At 35.5% G+C, this 19251-nt stretch overlaps 1 protein-coding gene across 12 annotated transcripts in view; it reads right to left on the bottom strand.

The window, feature by feature from the left end:
- Positions 1-19251, bottom strand: part of CSNK1G3 (casein kinase 1 gamma 3) — a 116576-nt gene that overhangs the window by 32125 nt on the left and 65200 nt on the right. For 10 of the 12 annotated variants that reach the window (XM_045166605.1, XM_045166599.1, XM_045166606.1 and 7 more), the window contains 3 exons: positions 8306-8391; positions 8105-8189; positions 1781-1929 (listed from right to left, as the gene is read on the bottom strand). In XM_045166605.1, the coding sequence (XP_045022540.1) occupies positions 1781-1929; positions 8105-8189; positions 8306-8391 (320 nt within the window). The remainder of the gene's footprint in view (positions 1-1780; positions 1930-8104; positions 8190-8305; positions 8392-19251) is intronic. The other 2 variants (XM_045166604.1, XM_045166609.1) reach the window with 1 other exon arrangement.

Below are 19251 nucleotides of genomic sequence, written 5' to 3'. Positions count from 1 at the left end.
AGTAAAGTAATGCTCAAAATTCTCCAAGCCAGGCTTCAACAATATGTGAACCATAAACTTCCAGATGTTCAACTGGATTTAGAAAAGGCAGAGGAATCACAGATCAAATTGCCAAAATCCACTGGATCATCGAAAAAGCAAGAGAGTTCCAGAAAAACATCTACTTCTGTTTTATTGACTAAGCCAAAGCCTTTGATTGTGTGGATCACAACAAACTGGAAAATTCCAAAAGAGAGGGAAATACCAGATCACCTGACCTGCCTCTTGAGAAATCTGTATGCAGGTCAGGAAGCAACAGTTAGAACTGGACATGGAACAACAGACTGGTTCCAAATTGGGAAAGGAGTACGTCAGGCTGTATACTGTCACCCTACTTATTTAACTTATATGCAGAGTACATCATGAGAAATGCTGGGCTGGATGATGCACAAGCTGGAATCAAGATTGCCGGGAGAAATACCAATAACCTCAGATATGCAGATGATGCCACCCTTATGGCAGAAAGTGAAGAAGAACTAAAGAGCCTCTTGATGAAAGTGAAAGAGGAGAGAGAAAAAGTTGGCTTAAAACTTAACTTCAGAAAACTAAGATCATGGCATCTGGTCCCATCACTTCATGGCAAACAGATGGGAAACAGTGGAAACAGTGAGAGACTTTATTTTGGGGGGCTCCAAAATCACTGCAGATGGTGACTGCAGCCATGAAATTAAAACACACTTACTCCTTGGAAGAAAAGTTATGACCAACCTAGGCAGCATATTCAAAAGCAGAGACATGACTTTGCCAACAAAGGTCCATTTAGTCAAAGCTATGGTTTTTCCAGTAGTCATGTATGGATGTGAGAGCTGGACCATAAAGAAAGCTGAGCACCGAAGAACTGATGCTTTTGAACTGTGGTGTTGGAGAAGACTCTTGCAAGTCCCTTGGACTATAAGGAGATCCAACCAGTCCACCCTAAAAGAAATCAGCTCTAAATATTCATTGGAAGGACTGATGCTGAAGCTGAAACTCCAATACTTTGGTCACCTGATACAAAGAACTGACTCATCTGAAAAGACCCTGAGGCTGGGAAAGATTGAAGGTGGGAGGAGAAGGGGATGACAGAGGATGAGATGGTTGGATGGCATCACTGACTCAACGGACGTAAGTCTGAGTAAACTCCAAGAGTTGGTGATGGTCAGGGAAGCCTGGCATGCTGCAGTCCATGGGGTCACAAAGAGTTGGACATGACTGAGTGACTGAATTAGACTAGATGATAAAATATTACTCAGCCATAAAAAAGAATGGAATTCTGCCATTTGCAACAATGTGGAACTATAGAGAATTATGCTTAGGAGAAATATACTCTTGTTATCATTATTATGTGGAGTCTTAAAAATAAAACAAGCAAATGAATATAACAAAAAAGGAACAGACTTAAAAATATAGTGAACAATCTTGTGGTTACCAGTGAGGAGAAAAAACAGAGGAGGGGCAAGACAAGAGTAGGGGATTAGGAGACACAAACTGCCATCTATGAAATAAATTAGCAAAAAGGATATACTGTACAGCACAGAAAAATATAGATATTATTCTGTAATAACTTAAAATGGAGCATAATCTATAAAAATTTTAAATCACTATGATGTTCACCTAAAACTTATACTGTAAATCAACTACACTTCAAAATAAAAAATTATTTGTTCTCAACTCTTTTCAAATAGAGGCTCTCTACTGTGAAAAAGGAAGCTAAGTACTACAAATAATCTTTTGTTTTTCTTATACAGCCTGGAGTACTCACCAACTGTTTACCAATCCAGTCATATTCATAATCAAACATATATCCTTTTCGATCAAACAAGTCAGTAAAAAGTTTTCTTAGGTAGTCATAATCTGGTTTTTCAAAAAAATCTAGCCTTCTTACATAACGAAGATATGTTGCCATTTCTTCTAGAAAGAAAATAAAAATTACTCTGATTAAACTTTTCTATATACATTTTAACAAAATTATAAATATCTAAAAGGACAAGTATTATAAGAACACATGAAAAAGTAGCAAGATTCTACTATCAGTGAAAATATTATGAACTTAATAACAATAAAATTAAAAGGGTGAAAAGAAGGGAGGAAAGGAAATAGAGACAAAAGAAAAACCTGAGATTTAACAAGTATTATTTTGGCTCCATTTCATGAGAAAAGGCTGAAATTTTTTTAAAATAATATTTTTAATAGAAACCTTGGCTAGTACTGAAGGTCGAAATAGAAATTTCAACAATGCATAATTATTTAATCACAAAACACCATACTCAGCTCATACTGTTAATACTGATGGGAGCTGATTTATATATGAAAGCATTTGCACTAGTTTGCTGGATGTCCTTTAGAATCTGCGACACAAACTAACTGACCAAAAGAGGATTCAAATACTTAACCTAGGCTAAATGGCATTCTACCCAACGGATCTAGCAACATTGCCATTTGATATTGGAATACATTCTCAAATAAGTATGGTTATACATCATTTTAATGCACATTTCTCACTATTTTTTTGCTAATGACTAATTACTTGCTTTTTATTATATACATATTTTAGACTACAGAAATTATGTTAGACAAAAAGCCAATTCAAGTGATTTTCTTATTTAAGTTCAAAATGGGTCATAAGCAGCGGAGACATCTTGCAACATCAACAACACATTTGGCGTTGGAAATACTAACAAAACATACACTGTGGTGGTGGTTCAAGAAGTTTTGCAAAGGAGACAAGAACCTTGAAGATGAGGAGCCCAGGGACCGGCCATCAGAAGTTGACAACAACCAATTGAGAGCATCATCGAAGCTAACCCTCTTACAACTTACACAACAAAGTGCCAAAAACCTCAACATCGACCATTCTACAGTCATTCAGCATTTGAAGCAAATTGGAAAGCTGAAAAGCTCAATAAGTGGGTGTCTCATGAGCCAACCGCAAGTCAAGAAAATCACTGTTTTGAAGTGCTGTCTTCTCTTATTCTACAACAACAAACCATTTCTCGATCAAATTGTGACATGTGATGAAAAGTGGATTTTATATGACAACCAGAGACAACCAGCTCAGTGGCTGGACTGTGAAGAAGCTTCAAAGCACTTCTCAAAGCCAAACTTGCACCAAAAAAAGCTGTCACTGGTTGGTGGTCTGATGCTGGCTGGTCCATTACACTATAGCTTTCTGAACCCTGGCAAAACCATTACATCTAAGAAGTATGCTCAGCAAATGGATGTACTGAAAACTGAAATGCATGCAGCCGGCACTGGTCAACAAAAATGGCCCAATTCTTCTCCATGACAATGCCTGACTACACATCATACAAAAAACGCTTCAAAGGGTCAACAAACTGGGCTAAGAAGTTTTGCCTCATCTGCTATATTCACCTGACCTCTCGCCAACTGATAACCACTTCTTTAAGCATCTTGATGACTTTTTGCAGGGAAAATGCTTCCACAATCAGCAGGAGGCAGAAAATGCTTTCCAAGACTTCATCGAATCTGGAAGCACGGATTTTTATGCTGCTGCTGCTGCTAAGTCGCTTCAGTCGTGTCCGACTCTGTGCGACCCCAGAGACAGCAGCCCACCAGGCTCCCCTGTCCCTGGGATCCAGGAATAAACAAACTTCTCTCTTGTGGGCAAAACTGTGTTGCCTGTAATGGTTCCTATTTTGATTTAAAAAGATGTGTCAGAGCCTGGTTCTAATGATTTAAATTCACGGTCTGAAACCACAATTACTTTTGCAGCAACCTACTTTGGCCACCTCATGCAAAGAGTTGACTCACTGAAAAAGGCTCTGATGCTGGGAGGGATTGGGGGCAGGAGGAGAAAGGGGACGACAGAGGATGAGATGGCTGGACGGCATCACCAACTCGATGGACATGAGTTTGAGTAAACTCCGGGAGTTGGTAATGGACAGGGAGGCCTGGCATGCTGAGATTCATGGGGGTTGCAAAGAATTGGACACGACTGAGCGACTGAACTGAACTGAACTGAATTGAATATAAGCTCCATCTTCTACCTTCAAGTTTGGTTCTCATTTACTGTTACTGCATAAATCACAACCCTCTTCATGGATCACAGCCTTGTCACGGTGAAGGGGCTTGCATAACTCATTGAAGCTATGAAACATGCCATGCTGGGCCACCCAAGATGGATGGGTCATAATGAAGAGTTCTCACAAAATGTGATCCAATGGAAAAGGAAATGGCAACACACTCCAGTATTCTTGCCTGGAGAATCCCATGAACTATATGAAAAGGGAAAGATATATAATGCCAGAAGATGACCCCTCCAAGTCTAAAGGTGCCCAATATGCTACTGGGGAAGAGCAGAGGGCAACTACTAATAGCTCCAGAAAGAAGGAAGCAGCTGGGCCAAAGTGGAAAACGATGCTCAGTTACGGTTGTGTCTGCTGGTGAAAGTAACGTAGATGCTATAAAGAACAACACTGTAGCTAGCACACTGAAGCAACCTAGATGTCCATCGGCAGACAAATGGATAAGGAAGTTGTGGTACATATACACAGTGGAATATTACTCAGCTATGAAAAAGGACACATTTGAGTCAATCCTAATGAAGTGGATGAAACTGGAGCCTATTATATAGAGCGAAGTCAGAAAGAGAAAACACCAATACAGTATGTTAATGCATATATATGAAATTTAGAAAGATGGCAATGACAACCCTATATGCAAGACAGCAAAAGAGACACAGATGTAAAGAAAAAACTTTTGGACTCTGTGGGAGAAGGCGAGGGTGGGACAATTTGAGAGACTAGCATTGAAACATGTATATTACCATATATAAAACAGATGACCAGCTCAAGTTCGATGCATAAAGCAAGGCACTCAAAGCTGGTGCTCTGGGACAACCCAGAGAGATGGGGTGCAGGGGGAGGTGGGGCAGAGGATTCAGGAAGTGGGGACACATGTACACCCATGGCTGATTCATGTCAATGTATGGCAAAAACCACCACAATACTGTAAAGTAATTAGCCTCCAATTAAATAAATTAAAAAAAAAAAAAAAATAGAGAGCAATACTGCATAGGAACCTGGAATGTTAGGTCCATGAATCAAGGTAAACTGGACATGGCTAAGTAGGAGATGGCAAGAGTGAAATCAACATTTTAGGAATCAGTGAACTAAAATGGACAAGATTTGGGTGAATTTAATTCAGATAGCCGTTATATCAACTATATGGGCAAGAATCCCTTAGAAGAAATGAAGTCGTCCTCATAGTCAACAAAAGAGTCCGAAATGCAGTATCTAGGTAAAATCTCAAAAAATGACAGAATGATCTTGGTTTATTTCCAAGGCAAACCATTCAACATCTCAATAATTAAGTCTATACTCCAACCACTGATACTGAAGAAGCTGAAGACCAACAACACCTTCTAGAACTAACACCAAAAACAGACGTCCTTTTCATAATTAGGCTGTGTGTATGTGTGCTCAGTCGTGTCTGACTCTTTGTAAGTCTACCCCAAGGACTGAAGCCTGCCAGGCTCCTCTGTCCATGGAATTTCTCAAGCAAGAATACTGGAGCAGGTTGCCATTTCCTTCTCCAGGGGATCTTCCCAACCCAGGGATCGAAGCCACATCTCTCGAGTCTCCTACATTGGCATATGGGTTCTTTACCACTAGAACCAGTTGGAAAGCCCTTCATAATCTCGGGGACTGGAATGCAAAAGGAAAAAGTCAAGAGTTATCCACAATAATACACACGTTTGGCCTTGGAATACAAAATGAAGCAGAGCAAAGGTTAAAAGAATTTTGTCAAGGGAACACATTAGTCATAGCAAACACCTTTTCCAACACAAGAGATGACTCTATACATGGACATCACCAAATGATCAACACCAGAATCAGACTGATTATATTCTCTGCAGCTGAAGATAGAGAAGCTCTATACAGTCAGCAAAAACAAGACCTGGAGCTGACTGGCTCAGATCATGAGCTTCTTATTGCAAAATTCAGGCTTAAATTGAAGAAAGTAGGGGAAACCACTATACCTAAAGCAAATCCCTTATGATTATACAGTGGAGACGAAGAACAGATTCAAGGGATTAGATTTACTAGAGAGAGTGCCTGAAGAACTATGGATTGAGGTTTATAACACTGTACAGGAGGCAGTGAATGAAACCATGCCAAAGAAAAAAAATGCAAGGAAGCAAAGTGGTTGTCTGAGGAGGATTAGGAAGCTAAGGAAAGCAGAGAAGTAAAAGGCAAGGGATAAAGGGAAAGATATACCCAACTGAATGCTAGCAAGGCTATGCTCAAAATCTTTCAAGCAAGGCTTCAGAAGTATGTGAACCAAGAACTTCCAGAAGTACAAGCTGGGTTTAGAAAAGGCAGAGGAACCAGAAATCAAATTGCCAACACTTGCTGGATCATGGAGAAAGCAAGGGACTCCCAGAAAAGCATCTACTTCTGTGTTAGCCTTTGCCTGTGCAGATCACAACAAACTGTGGAAAATTCTTAAAAAGATGGGAATACCAGACCACCTTAACCTGAGAAAACTGTATGTGGGTCAAGAAGCAACAGTTAAAACTGGACATGAAACACTGGACTGGTTCAAAATTGAGAAAGGAGGATGACAAGGCTGTATACTGTCACCCTGCTTATTTAAATTCTATGCAGAGTATATCAGGCAAATGCCAGGCTGGATGAATCACAAGCTGGAATCAAGATTGCCAGGAGAAATATCAACAACCTCAGATATGTAGATGATACCACTCTAACAGCACAAAGTGAAGAGGAACTAAAGAGCCTATTGACGAGGGTGCAAGATCAGAGTGAAAAAGCTGTCTTAAAACTCAACATTCAAAAAAATAACATCATGGCATCCAGTCGCATCACTTCCTGTCAAATAGAAGGGGAAAAAGCAGAAACAGTGACGGATTTTATTTTCTTGGGCTCCATAATCACTGTCGACAGTGACTGCAGCCATGAAATTAAAAGACACTTGCAAAAAAAAAAAAAAAAAAAAAAAAAAATAAAAGACACTTGCTCCTTGGAAGGAAAGCTGTAACAAACCTAGCAGCATATTAAAAAGAAGAGACATCAATTTGCTAACAAAAGGTCCCTACAGTCAAAGCTATGGTTTTTCCAGTAGTTATGTAGAGATATGAGAGTTGGACCATAAAGAAGGCTAAGTGTCAAAGAACTGATACTTTCGAACTGTGGCAGTGGTGAAGACTCTTGAGAATCCCATGGATTGCAAGAAGACCTAATCAATCAATTCTAAAGGAAATCAACCCTGTTTATTCACTGGACCTAAAGCCCTATATTTGGCCAACAGATTTGCAAAGAGCTGACTCACTGGAAAAGACCGGGATGCTGGGAAACATTGAAGGCAAAAGGAAAAGGGGGCCACAGAGGATGCGATGGTTGGAAAGCATCACTGACACAATGGACGTGAATTTGAAAAAACTCCAGGAGATAGTGGGAAACAGGGGAGCTTGGTATGCTACAGTCCAACGGGTCGCAAAGAGTCGGACATGACTTAGGGACTGAACAACAACAAAATATTCTAACAGGTATTTTAACACATTACAGACACATTACTCTTATGCGTTAATTAATTTAGAAATCTTAAGTAAATTTTTGTTGATTGATTTCATGTGAGTTGCCAAAAAAAACTACATGAGAACAAAACTATCTTCAGAAAATAAAAAATTAGCCTAAAAGCAGTAAGGTTAGTAGATTTTGCTGTACTTGGAAAACTAGGCTACATCATATATCACATACCTCCTTTGAGATTGATACTGAGTTTCAAATGACTAAAACTGGATACCAAAACTTTACAGTTGGTATTTCTGAGCAAATATATCAACTTATTGAAAGTATGCTGTTGAAGAAAATACTATTTTAGCTGGTACTGGCCAACACTATTAGAAGGATTTTTTTCCATTAATATCATCTTACAAAGCAAATATATAAATTGCCCCTGTGGTCTGTGTATCAAATGCTGACATCATTTAAATCATATTTTTTTAAGCATGAAAAAAGTACTTATAAACTTAAGTAATGACAATTAACACTTACAGTTTTCTGTGTATAATAAGCACATGTATCAGTACAGCATTATTCATTACCTGGAAAATTTTCACATAACACTTCTATTGGTGTGGCTCGTTTTGTATCTCCAATTTTCTGATACCTCTCCTTTAATGTGTCAGCCTAAAATAGAAAGAAAAAACTCTTGAGAAGTAATTTTAAAATTAAATACTTGGAAGAAAGTATCTTAATAAATTAATACCTTATTAAACTCAATAAAGAAACACAAAAACAATTACCTTTAAACCTTGCCAAGGAAGACTGCCTCTCAGAAAATACATGAACATGTGACCTAACGCTTCTAAGTCATCTCTTCTACTTTGTTCTGAAATATAAGAGAAACATAAATTTAATGTTCCTTTCCCAGTAAAGGATGCAAGAATGGAAAAATGATTCTTTCCTTACATGTAAATTAATTCCTGATAATTCCTTAAAGTCCAGCATATAAAATACAAATCTAATCATGCCTAAACAATAATGGTTTTACAGTGAAATTATCATGCATTTAAAAAATATGACACTATGATTTCTTTACATGCTACTGGAGATTTCTTTCTTTCCTTAAATATTAATATCTATTCCTACAAATATGGTAAGGAGGAACGGGTTCCATGATGAAAAAGAGAGTCACCGTGTACTACAGCTCCATTTTACAAGATTTAGAACATAACATATTAAAAATTTTGAAAATACCTAGAACTAACAACGTTTACCTTTCTTTAGTCCTCCATTTCCTAAACTTAAATGAGCACAAAAATTCCATCCCACATACCATACTCTCCATTAGTATTAAATACCATTAATATATTCCACAATATATTTTTAAAAGCACTTGTGCTTGACACATTCCAATGGTAGTAACTCCTCTGGCAGCACCAAAAATATGCTACCAGAACAAATTGCCATTTTCAAGTTTCTATTGTTCTAGTAACAAAATGTTGTATAGCATATAACTGAATGATATAATAACAGACCAAGACTCAGGGAGGTACGTACAAATATTTGCTGAGTGAATTTTTTTTTTTTCAATGTCTCACTTGATCTAAATGCTTAATTTTTGTTAGTATTTTAAAATAATACAAACATGCTAAAAGTAAGAGGAGATAATAATAGTTTAATAAGAGGATTCTCATGTGCAAGATGTTTCATCCAAATGAACACTAAGACTATCCAAGCAGTACTAAATGCTTTAGGAAAAGCAAACCTTTCAAAGGACGGATCTGAACTAGAGTGAAAGGGTCAAAAATGTTTTAATATTTACTATGCAACCTTAGAATATTCTGTAATTGTCTTCTGAAACACTTGTTACAGTTTTAATAAATATGTTTGTGGTTTTATTTAATCAACATCTATCTTCTCACCACAGGAGAACAAAGGTCTCTGGCTCAACAGCCTCAGAGCCTAGTGCCTCAGGGCTGCCATAAAACAGGCAATCAAGGCACTTAAATATATAAGTGACTATTTAAAAATATACTAGATTTGTCCCTATTGATACTAGATTATGTCTCTTTTCTATAAATATAGGGAAATATCTAGAAGAACAGGCACCAAATCATTAGTAATCAGGGGTATGAAACTGCAGGACTAGATAGGATATTTCAATAGCTCACTTCATAAGTTCAAAAATGTGATAAATGGGAATTTTTCCTTATATTTCATATTTTAACAATGTAAGCATATTTTATTTTTAAAAAAGCAAACTTTCAAAATAAGTAATATAGACTTAAAATTCTTCTAAAACCCATTAATGAAAGCAGGATATGAATAACATGAAAAAAGTCCAGTAATGGCTTTTATAACTAAAATTTCACTTTATTAGACCCGAGGAGTCTTAAAGAATGAGAAGTCAAGGAAAGAAAAAAATATTATTTCTGAAGTCCCCTGAGAATCAGAATCACTTCTGAAGCTCTTAAGAATGTCAGATGAGCACACCTAATGCTGGATGTTGATTCTCTGGGGACGACACAGAGTAGAAGAATGTACACTTAAAGTTTAGCAGATGATTCTGAAGTATAACCAGATTTGATAAGCACTAAAAACAAACTTCTTTTACCCATTCTAATTTTACATATAATAAAATACACTTATTAAAGGGTACAGTTTGATAAATATTGACAACACATACATATAAGTACTACTACAATCAAGAAGTATTTCCAACACTCCAAAAGATTCCCTTTCACGCCTTGCCTGCTATCTTCCCCCTCCCCTGGCCTCAACCAGGCACATGTTTTCTGTTACACTACAGCAGACTTGATTTTTTATAGTTTCACATGCATAGGATCATACAGTATGGACCACTGTGTCCACATTCTTCTGCTTTACTCCTGTTGCTGTAAGCATTAATTAGTACCTCAATACTTTTTATTGCCAGCATCATTTATCTATTCGGCTACTGACGTACCTTTGAGGAACTTCCAATTTTGAATTATTGTAAATAAGGCTGTTAGGATCATTCTTGAACAAGTCTTTGTGCGGACATATGTTTTCATTTCTCTCACATATCCAGGAGTGGGATTACTCCATTATATGGAAAGTGTAGGTTTAACTTTATAAGAAACGTATACACTATTTTCCAAAGGGTTTGTCCCATTTTATATTTCCACGAGCAATACATGAGACTTCAAGTTGCTCCAGAACCTATCATTTAGTATGGTCAATCTTTCAAATTTAGCTATGCTAATGGCCATTAAGTATTATCTCACTGTGATTTGAGTTTCACTGGTGACAACATTTTGAACATTGTTTCATTTTGTTACTGGTCATTCACATCTTTTTGTGACATGTTGTGACACGACTGAGCGACTTCCCTTTCACTTTTCACTTTTCTGCGTTGGAGAAGGAAATGGCAACCCACTCCAGTGTTCTTGCCTGGAGAATCCCAGGGATGGGGGAGCCTGGTGGGCTGCCGTCTATGGGGTCGCACAGAGTCGGACACGACTGAAGCGACTTAGCAGCAGCAGCAGCAGCAGTGACACTGTACCCATGTTTTAAAAAATTATATTATTTGTCTTATAATAAATCTTAAAGAGTTGTTTGTGTATTTTGGATGTAAGTCATTTTCAGATACAAGCTTTGCAAATACTTCCTCCCACACTGTAGCATATTTTTTTCATTTGCTTAACAGTATCCTTCAAAGGACAGCAGTTTATATTTAGATGAAACCAAATTTATTGGACGTCCTTGTTGTTGTTTTATTGTTTATGCTTTTTTATGTCTCAGCTAGAACATCTTTGACTCCCCTAAGGTCACAAAGATTTTCTATTTTTCCTTTAAGAAATACTATAGTTTTGGCTCTAACATTTAAATCTATGAATCATTTGAAGTCTTTTTATCCTGTTTTCTTTTGTTGTAAGGGTTTAGATTCATTTTTTTCAATACTGATGCCTAGTTATTCTCACAAAGTTTCTTGAGAAGGCTGTCTTTTCCCCTTGGGTAACTTTTGCACTATCCTCAAAAATCAATCGGAGAAGGCAATGGCACCCCACTCCAGTACTCTTGCCTGGAAAATCCCATGGATGGAGGAGCCTGGTGGGCTGCAGTCCATGGGGTTGCTAAGAGTCAGACATGACTGAGCGACTTCACTTTCACTTTTCACTTTCATGCACTGGAGAAGGCAATGGCAACCCACTCCAGTGTTCTTGCCTGGAGAATCCCAGGGACGGGGGAGCCTGGTGGGCTGCTGTCTATAGGGTCGCACAGAGTCGGACATGACTGAAGTGACTTAGCAGCAGACTTGGCAGCAAAAATCAATTAAGCATCCATGTATGGGTCTATTTCAGAACTGTATTATGATTCAATTATCTATGTCTATACCAACCCCACCCAAAATAAGTAAAAGAAAGGAAAAAATAATGATAAATTAGAAAACCAATAATGAGAAAATGGACAATCAGTAGAGAAAAATATTGAAATCAAAAGCTGGTTATTTGAAAAGTTCAATAAAATTAATCCTCTCATTAGGATAAGAACACAAATTACTATTATCTGGGGGCATCAGGACAGATCCTACAGACAGTAAAAGGATGATAAAGGAATGTTACAAATTAACATTAAGCCAATACATTCAACAACTTAGATGAAATGGACAAGTATTTGAAAGCTATAAATTACCAAAATTACCTCAAGAAGAAGACAACTTTATATTAAACAAAATGTAATTTATAATCTCCAAATATAACTATGGGCCCAGAAATGATCTGGTAAATTCTATTAAACATTTAAGGAACAATACCATTTCTACACAAACTCTTTCAGAAAACAGAAGAGAAGGAAACCCCTCCCAACTTAATTTACTACCCTGTTACCAAAGCCAGACAAAGGCATTACAAGCAAAGAAAACTACAGGAAGTATCTCTCATTAACACAGATGTAAAATGCTTTTTAGAAAGTAAACCATGACAAAGTAGGGGTCAATCCTATGACTTGAAGTTTGGTTTAACTTTCAAAAATCAATTGATATAATTCTCCAAAATTAAAAGAAGATATGAATCATAGGAACATCTCAAAAAATATAGAAAAAGTATTTGAGAAAAGCTAACATGCATTTATGATTAAAAAAAAAACACCTCTCAAATAAAAAAAGAATGAAACTTCTTCATATTGCAAAAGGACTTCTATGAAAAAAACAAAAATTCTTATGTAAGGAAAAGGCATCCCTAAGATCCAGAACAAAGCAAGGATGTTCACTCACATTTTCTATTCAATATTGTACTAGAAGTTCCTGTCAGTACAACAAAAGAAAGAGAAAAAATTAAAAGATATTCAGATTGTAACTGATGAAGTGAAACTATTTTTCTTTGCAGACAATATGACTGCATATGTAGAAAATCCTAATCCTAATCCACAAAAAAAAAAAGTGTTAGGACTAGTCAATGAGTTTTAGCAAGGATATATGATACAAGGTCAGTATATAAAAATTAATTGTATTCCTATACTAGAAACGAACAATTGGAAAATGAATGTGAACAGTAATAAAATTTCCAATAGCATACGAAAACATGAAATGTGGGGATCAATTTATCAAAATACAAGCAATACCTTGTAGTATTGATTGTAGTAATTATAGTATATGGTTTTCAAGACTAAATGCTAAATGTATATAAATACAGTGGGCCCACCATATCTATGGGTTCTGCCTCTGTGGATTCAACCAACTACGGACTGAAATATCTGTAAAAAATAATTCCAGAAATTTCCAAAAAGCAAAACTTGAACTTGCCAAGGGTTGGCAACTATTACAAAGTATTTACATTGTATTAGTTATTATAAATAATCAAGAGATGATTTAAAGTATATGGGAGAATGTGTGTAGGTTATATGCAAATACTATGCAATTTTATATTAAGGGCTTGAGCATCCTTGGGTTTTGGCATCCTCAGGGTCCTGGAACCAATTTGTGGATACCAAGGGACAAGTATACTGAGCCCTACAGTAGGATTTTTACTAAGGAGAAGAACTGGTCATAAAGGCAATTCTCCACTGAAATCAATCCAAGGGGAGGTTTCGTTATCACAGTGACAGTAAGTCAAGATCATAAGGTGATCTTGCCTACATGCTTATCTCACAGAACAATCTTATAATCTACAGAGTATTTAAAAATTCAAAACATAATTAGGAGCTATTAAAATAAATACTCAGGAGCTATTAAATACTCAGGAGCTATTAAAATAAATACTTACCAAAACTCAGTCTGAAATATTCCTTCCTCTGATAATTCCTTTCTGTTTTATCACCAACTGACAAATTTGAAAATAAATTTCACTGTGCAGTAACAGAAGTCATGAAGAGGGCTTTCTTTTTGAAACACAGTAACTAAAGAATACCTCCTCTGGTCTTTAACAGTTGAGTTAGATGAAAAAAAATCTCCCAAAGGTAATTTGGCCCATATTAAATCTTGTTCACAATCTTTAAATTGGTTAACTACAAAGGATCATTTGAAAATGGATGTTTTTGTCAAAGGCAGAATCTTTACTATAGGAACTCTTGCTTTGAGCAACTAAAACATTAAAAAGTGACAATTTTATTTACAAGAGAATAACAATAACTTATTGGTATTTTAACAACTTATTGGCCAGAGACATTATTAATATTAATACATCTTTTGTAACCTGAACATTATTGACCAGAGAGTTTCAATATTCACTTAACTAACAAATCACTGGCCACAGCTGTTAGTTTCTGCAAAAATCTCCCAGTCAATAATGTGTTAAACAGGTTCTCCAATAAATTTAAAGGTTATGTAAAGAGTCAAATTGAAATTCTGCTCTTCGGGAATATATGTATCACATAAAGTAACACAACCAACACATACTACAAGCCCAGTGTGTGTCAGTGCTTCATACAGATGATCTTTTAAAATTATAGCTATACTCAAAGTGTCAGTTATCCCCCAATAAAGAAATAAAGGCTCAGAAGGATTGTGACTAGCTCAAAACTATGCAGAATTTCAGATCATGTGTCTGTACTTTTTTTCATTTCAGAAAACAAGGTAGAGTCAATCAATTAATTAAACGCTTATTACAAATCTCTACAATGCTTTTCTATTTAAAAATTCTACTCTTGTAACTCAACATTATTTTCCTCTTTTTAAAACTGACTTATTACCTAGCATTGTTTCCACTGCAACTGAATTTCTATTCAATTTTCAACAGAAAAATACCACCCCAAAATATCAAAAGTCCCACTAAAAGGTAGGAAACCCTCTAATATATCCACGTATATTTCCAAAAATAAATTTATTACTGCATTTCCCTGCAAAAATAAAAAATGAGGCTAAAAACATGTTAGTTAAATACAAACATGACAAGAGAGCTGAACAACAAAAATTCTCACCAAAGAAAGTTTATTCTTTCTATGTAACCAAAATATAAAAACAAAAATCACTACAAGCAAATAAAGTTTCACTTTATATTTCCTTCTAAAAGGATTAAAGTTATTTTTCCTTGGCCTCTCATAAAAGAAAAAAAAAAAAACAACTCTTTCACAAGATTCACTGAGCTTATTCACGTTGTTCAAAATCACATAACTGAGTTTCTTAGAAATGAAAACACAAACTCAAAAGAAAAAAGACAAGCATAATTATGCAAGACAATTCTCAGCAAAAACCCACTAATCCAAATACCTTATCTAGCAATATCAAAAACTCCGAAAGAAAAAATACATTTTCTGAGCAATGGAACTCAAAATATGCATAAATCTGATTCCTCAAAAAGTCCTCTTAAAAATCTAGTTATCTTAATTTCGATATAATTCCAATAAGTTTAGCTATCAGGTTACAAGAAGCAAAACAAAAGATGAGAAAGTGCTGCCAGCTGTACTACACGTGGTAACAAAAAGTAATCAAAAATACAGTTGATGGATAAAAACCTGTTTTAAAAAAAACACTGCTTCAAGACCTACTGTATGGTAGTGGCCAAGGAACAGACAAATAGATCAATGAACAGAATAGAGAGCCCAGGAATAGACTCTCATTAACACAGTCAACTGACCTTCAACAAAGAAGCAAAGGCAATACAACGGAGCAAAGACAAGTCTTTTTAACAAATGGTGCTAAGACAGCTGAACATTCACATGTAGAAAAATGAATCTAGACACAGAACTTACACTGTTCACTATTCAAATGAACTAAAATAGATAAGAGACCTAAACATGAAACACAAAGTTACAAAGTTCTTAGAAGATAACACAGGAGAAAATCTAGATGACCTTGGGTTTGGTGATGAGTTTTAAGATGTAATACTATAAGCACAATACATGAAAGAAATAACTGATAAACTGGACTTCATTAAAATTAAAACTTCTGCTCTGCAAAAAATACCATCAAGAGAATAAAAAGATAAGCCATAGACTGGGAGAAAATATTTGCAAAAGACACATCTCATAAAAAACTGTAATCCAAAAGAGACAAACAACCCTTAAAATTCAACAATAAGAAAATAACCAAATTGATTAAAATGGGCCAAAGACCTTAAGAGACACCTCACCAAAGAAGATACACAGATGACAAATAAGCATATGAAAAGATGCTCCACATCACATGGCATCAGGAAATGCAAATTAAAACAAGATAACACTACAGACCTATTAGACTGGTATAAATCCAGAACACTAACAATATCAAATGCTAGTGAGAATGCAGAGCAGTAAGAATTCTCATTCATTGGCAGCTGGAATACAAAATGGTAGCCACTTTGGAAGACAATTTGGGGGTTTCTTACAAAACTAAACATACTCAAACCACATGTTGAAGCAACTGAGCTTTTTTATATTTACACAAAGGAGCTGAAAACCTTATGTCATACAAAAACTACACAAGGATGTGTACAGCAGTTTTAGTCATAATTGCTAAAACCTGAAAGCAATGAAGAGGTCCTTCAGTAGATGAATGGATAAATAATCTGTGTTATCTCCAATGGAAAATTATTCAACACTAAGTGAAATGAGTTATCAAGCCATGAAAAAACATGAAGGAAATGTAACTATGTATTACTAAGTGAAAGAAGCCAATCTGAAAAGGTTACATACTGTATGATTCCAACTATATGGAATCTGGAAAAAGCAGAACTATGGAGACAGGAAAAAGACCAGTGGTTGTCAGGGGCTGGAGAGAGGAAGGGATTAAGTGAAGCACAGAGGATGCTTAGAAAGTGAAACTAACCTCTAGGATACTACAGGTAGATACATGTCATTATAAATTTGTCCAAACCCACATAATAGACAACACCAAGAGTGAACCCCAAAGTAAACTACAGACTCTTGGCAATAACGATGCATCAGTGTGGATTCCTCGACTATCAAAAATGTACCACTTTGGTGTGATCATATTACAGTAAGCACATGCAGGGACAGGGTAAAAAGGAAACCTCTGTACTTTGTGCCTAATTTTGCTGTGAATTTAAAACGGCTCTAAAAATTAATGTTATTTTTTAAAAATACAAAACTATTTAAATGCACTTTTTCTAAACTTATTTAAATATACATCCTAACACTCTCCAAGTGACCTTGAGGGTATCACTTTAGAACAATCATAAAAAAATTATGACACTGAAATATCAAGAAAACACCAATTAGGTTTATTATACTTTGTTTCAAAAAGCAAGGAATTGTGCAGTATATTTTTAAACTGTTAAAATGTAACTGAAAAATGAAAACACGAGCTTTTAAACTGTTAAAAAGCTGTTTTGAGAGGCTTCAGGAGTAGGTCTCAAGATTTGGGGCAATTAGCTGGAAATTATACGCATCACATCACAGAATGAAAAAATTATGATTTTTATAACACCATAATTCTGTGATTGCTTCTCTCCCATTCTGAGCACTTTCCACTGAGGGAATTAAAATACCATTCTTCTTTGGAACACAGATTCTTCTTAACAATTACAAAGCAACTGGCAACTTATTCCTCAAATCCTAGTCTTTTTACTCATGAATACTCAATAATATTTAAAAATAAAAGACAATTTTATTTCAAGACACTTACTAACGAGAAATACATAGTATTTACTTAATTTCAAATGACTCCAATAAGACAAAAAAGAAAAAAAGTAATCCAAAGAAAGATTATAAAATGAGGCTCAAAGCACTTGAGAAAAAAAATGTCTTTAAAAACTATTAAAAAGAAGATACTTGATGAGACGCAATTAAAAATAATTCAACCTGATAGTACTAAAGAATGCTTCCATTAAAGCAAACCAAAGAAATCAACATTTGTCACATGCAGCTTCACTGAGATTTCATCTTGATCAGTGACTGCCACAAGAACAAGAAAAACATTATACAAATGAATCACTGTTATCTTCCTTCTAGACATAAATCTTCTAATTAAGATCAATAGACATACATACACCACAGAAATAAAGATACTAAATTCTATAATGTGATCTTAACACTATTCCTCCATATTATATTAAGGGACAACTTTTTCCCTTAGTTGGGAAGGTCACTTTTTCACTGTCCTTAATCTCTTCCTGATTCCTCACAAAGCCAAGTGCTCTAAACTCAAAACACCACTAACTATTGCCTGTTCACAGCCTCTCAAACGTATAGAATGCTTTAACTCTAGCACTCAAACTCACTCTACATTAGCTAATTCTTAATTTTAAAAAAAGGAACTCATATAATCTCTCAAACAAATTTTCTATTTTTACCATCCATTCCAAAATTCTACATCAAAACTGAGAATGAGAGCTTTTACAAATGAAAGAAAGTAAGGTTTAAAGCTTTTGTTCTTTGCAGAACTTGCCAAAGAAATAATTTTGTGTTTGCTTCCTGAAAGAAGAGTAAAAAAGAGATTATTACAATAGTTAAATGCCATTTCCCAAGCTCTGAAGGCTTTTCTAACAAGGAAAAACATATTAGACCACTTTGCCATTTCTACAAATAGAATCCTATTACATTTACCATTGTTCAGATAAAGAACACCAGGCCAGAAGGAAGTCATGACTTCATGTCTCATAATAAAGCGAACCTTTGTTAGTTGTTGTAAAATAGTCTTAACAACTACCATGAAATGAAAATTTCTCAGACACTGTTCATATAAACATAGATGTGCCTGGTTTTAACAGAAGACACAATCCTGAAAACTGTATATCTACCCAAACATGTTTCAAAATCTATCAGGAAAGTCTGTTATTGAAAGGCACTCACACAAATACCACCTGAAATATAAATACTACTGACTTAAAAAAAAAAAAAAAAAAGGCAAACTTACATATTCAGCTATTTCAAAAACCTGAATAAAATATCAAGAGTCTACTATCAGGTAAGCTGTCAGGGAAGATGCCATGTGCTATTTAGGCTGAGAGGCAGAAGCTGGAAACAACATGGATAGCAGACAGGTCTGGAGAGAATGGTTAAAGAAGCTAAGATCTAAACTAGAGGTTGGATTAGATGACTTCTAAGGCTCTGGATAAATTGTGATTGTATTTTAAGGTACAGTGAGCAGTGATAGTGGATAAATACTGATCAATTTACATTCCTGTCTCTTCTCTCTGTGAGTAACATGGTAGAAATAAAATCTAAAAGCAGAAACTTAAGTTAAACCTGACCAAGACTTAAGAATAAACTATTGTAAACACAACCTAGAACCAATTTTCTTCAGAAACACACAAAAATAATCCAATGGGAAAGAATATCATTAAAAGAATATCTCAAGCCTATCTCACACCACACAAAAAATGAATTTTAG

The sequence above is a fragment of the Bubalus bubalis genome, chromosome 9 (genome assembly GCF_019923935.1).
Source record: "Bubalus bubalis isolate 160015118507 breed Murrah chromosome 9, NDDB_SH_1, whole genome shotgun sequence".
In the NCBI taxonomy this organism is placed as follows: Eukaryota; Metazoa; Chordata; class Mammalia; order Artiodactyla; family Bovidae; genus Bubalus; species Bubalus bubalis.
Note: the sequence above shows the minus strand (reverse complement) of the source record. Positions and strands in the feature narration are given on the sequence as shown.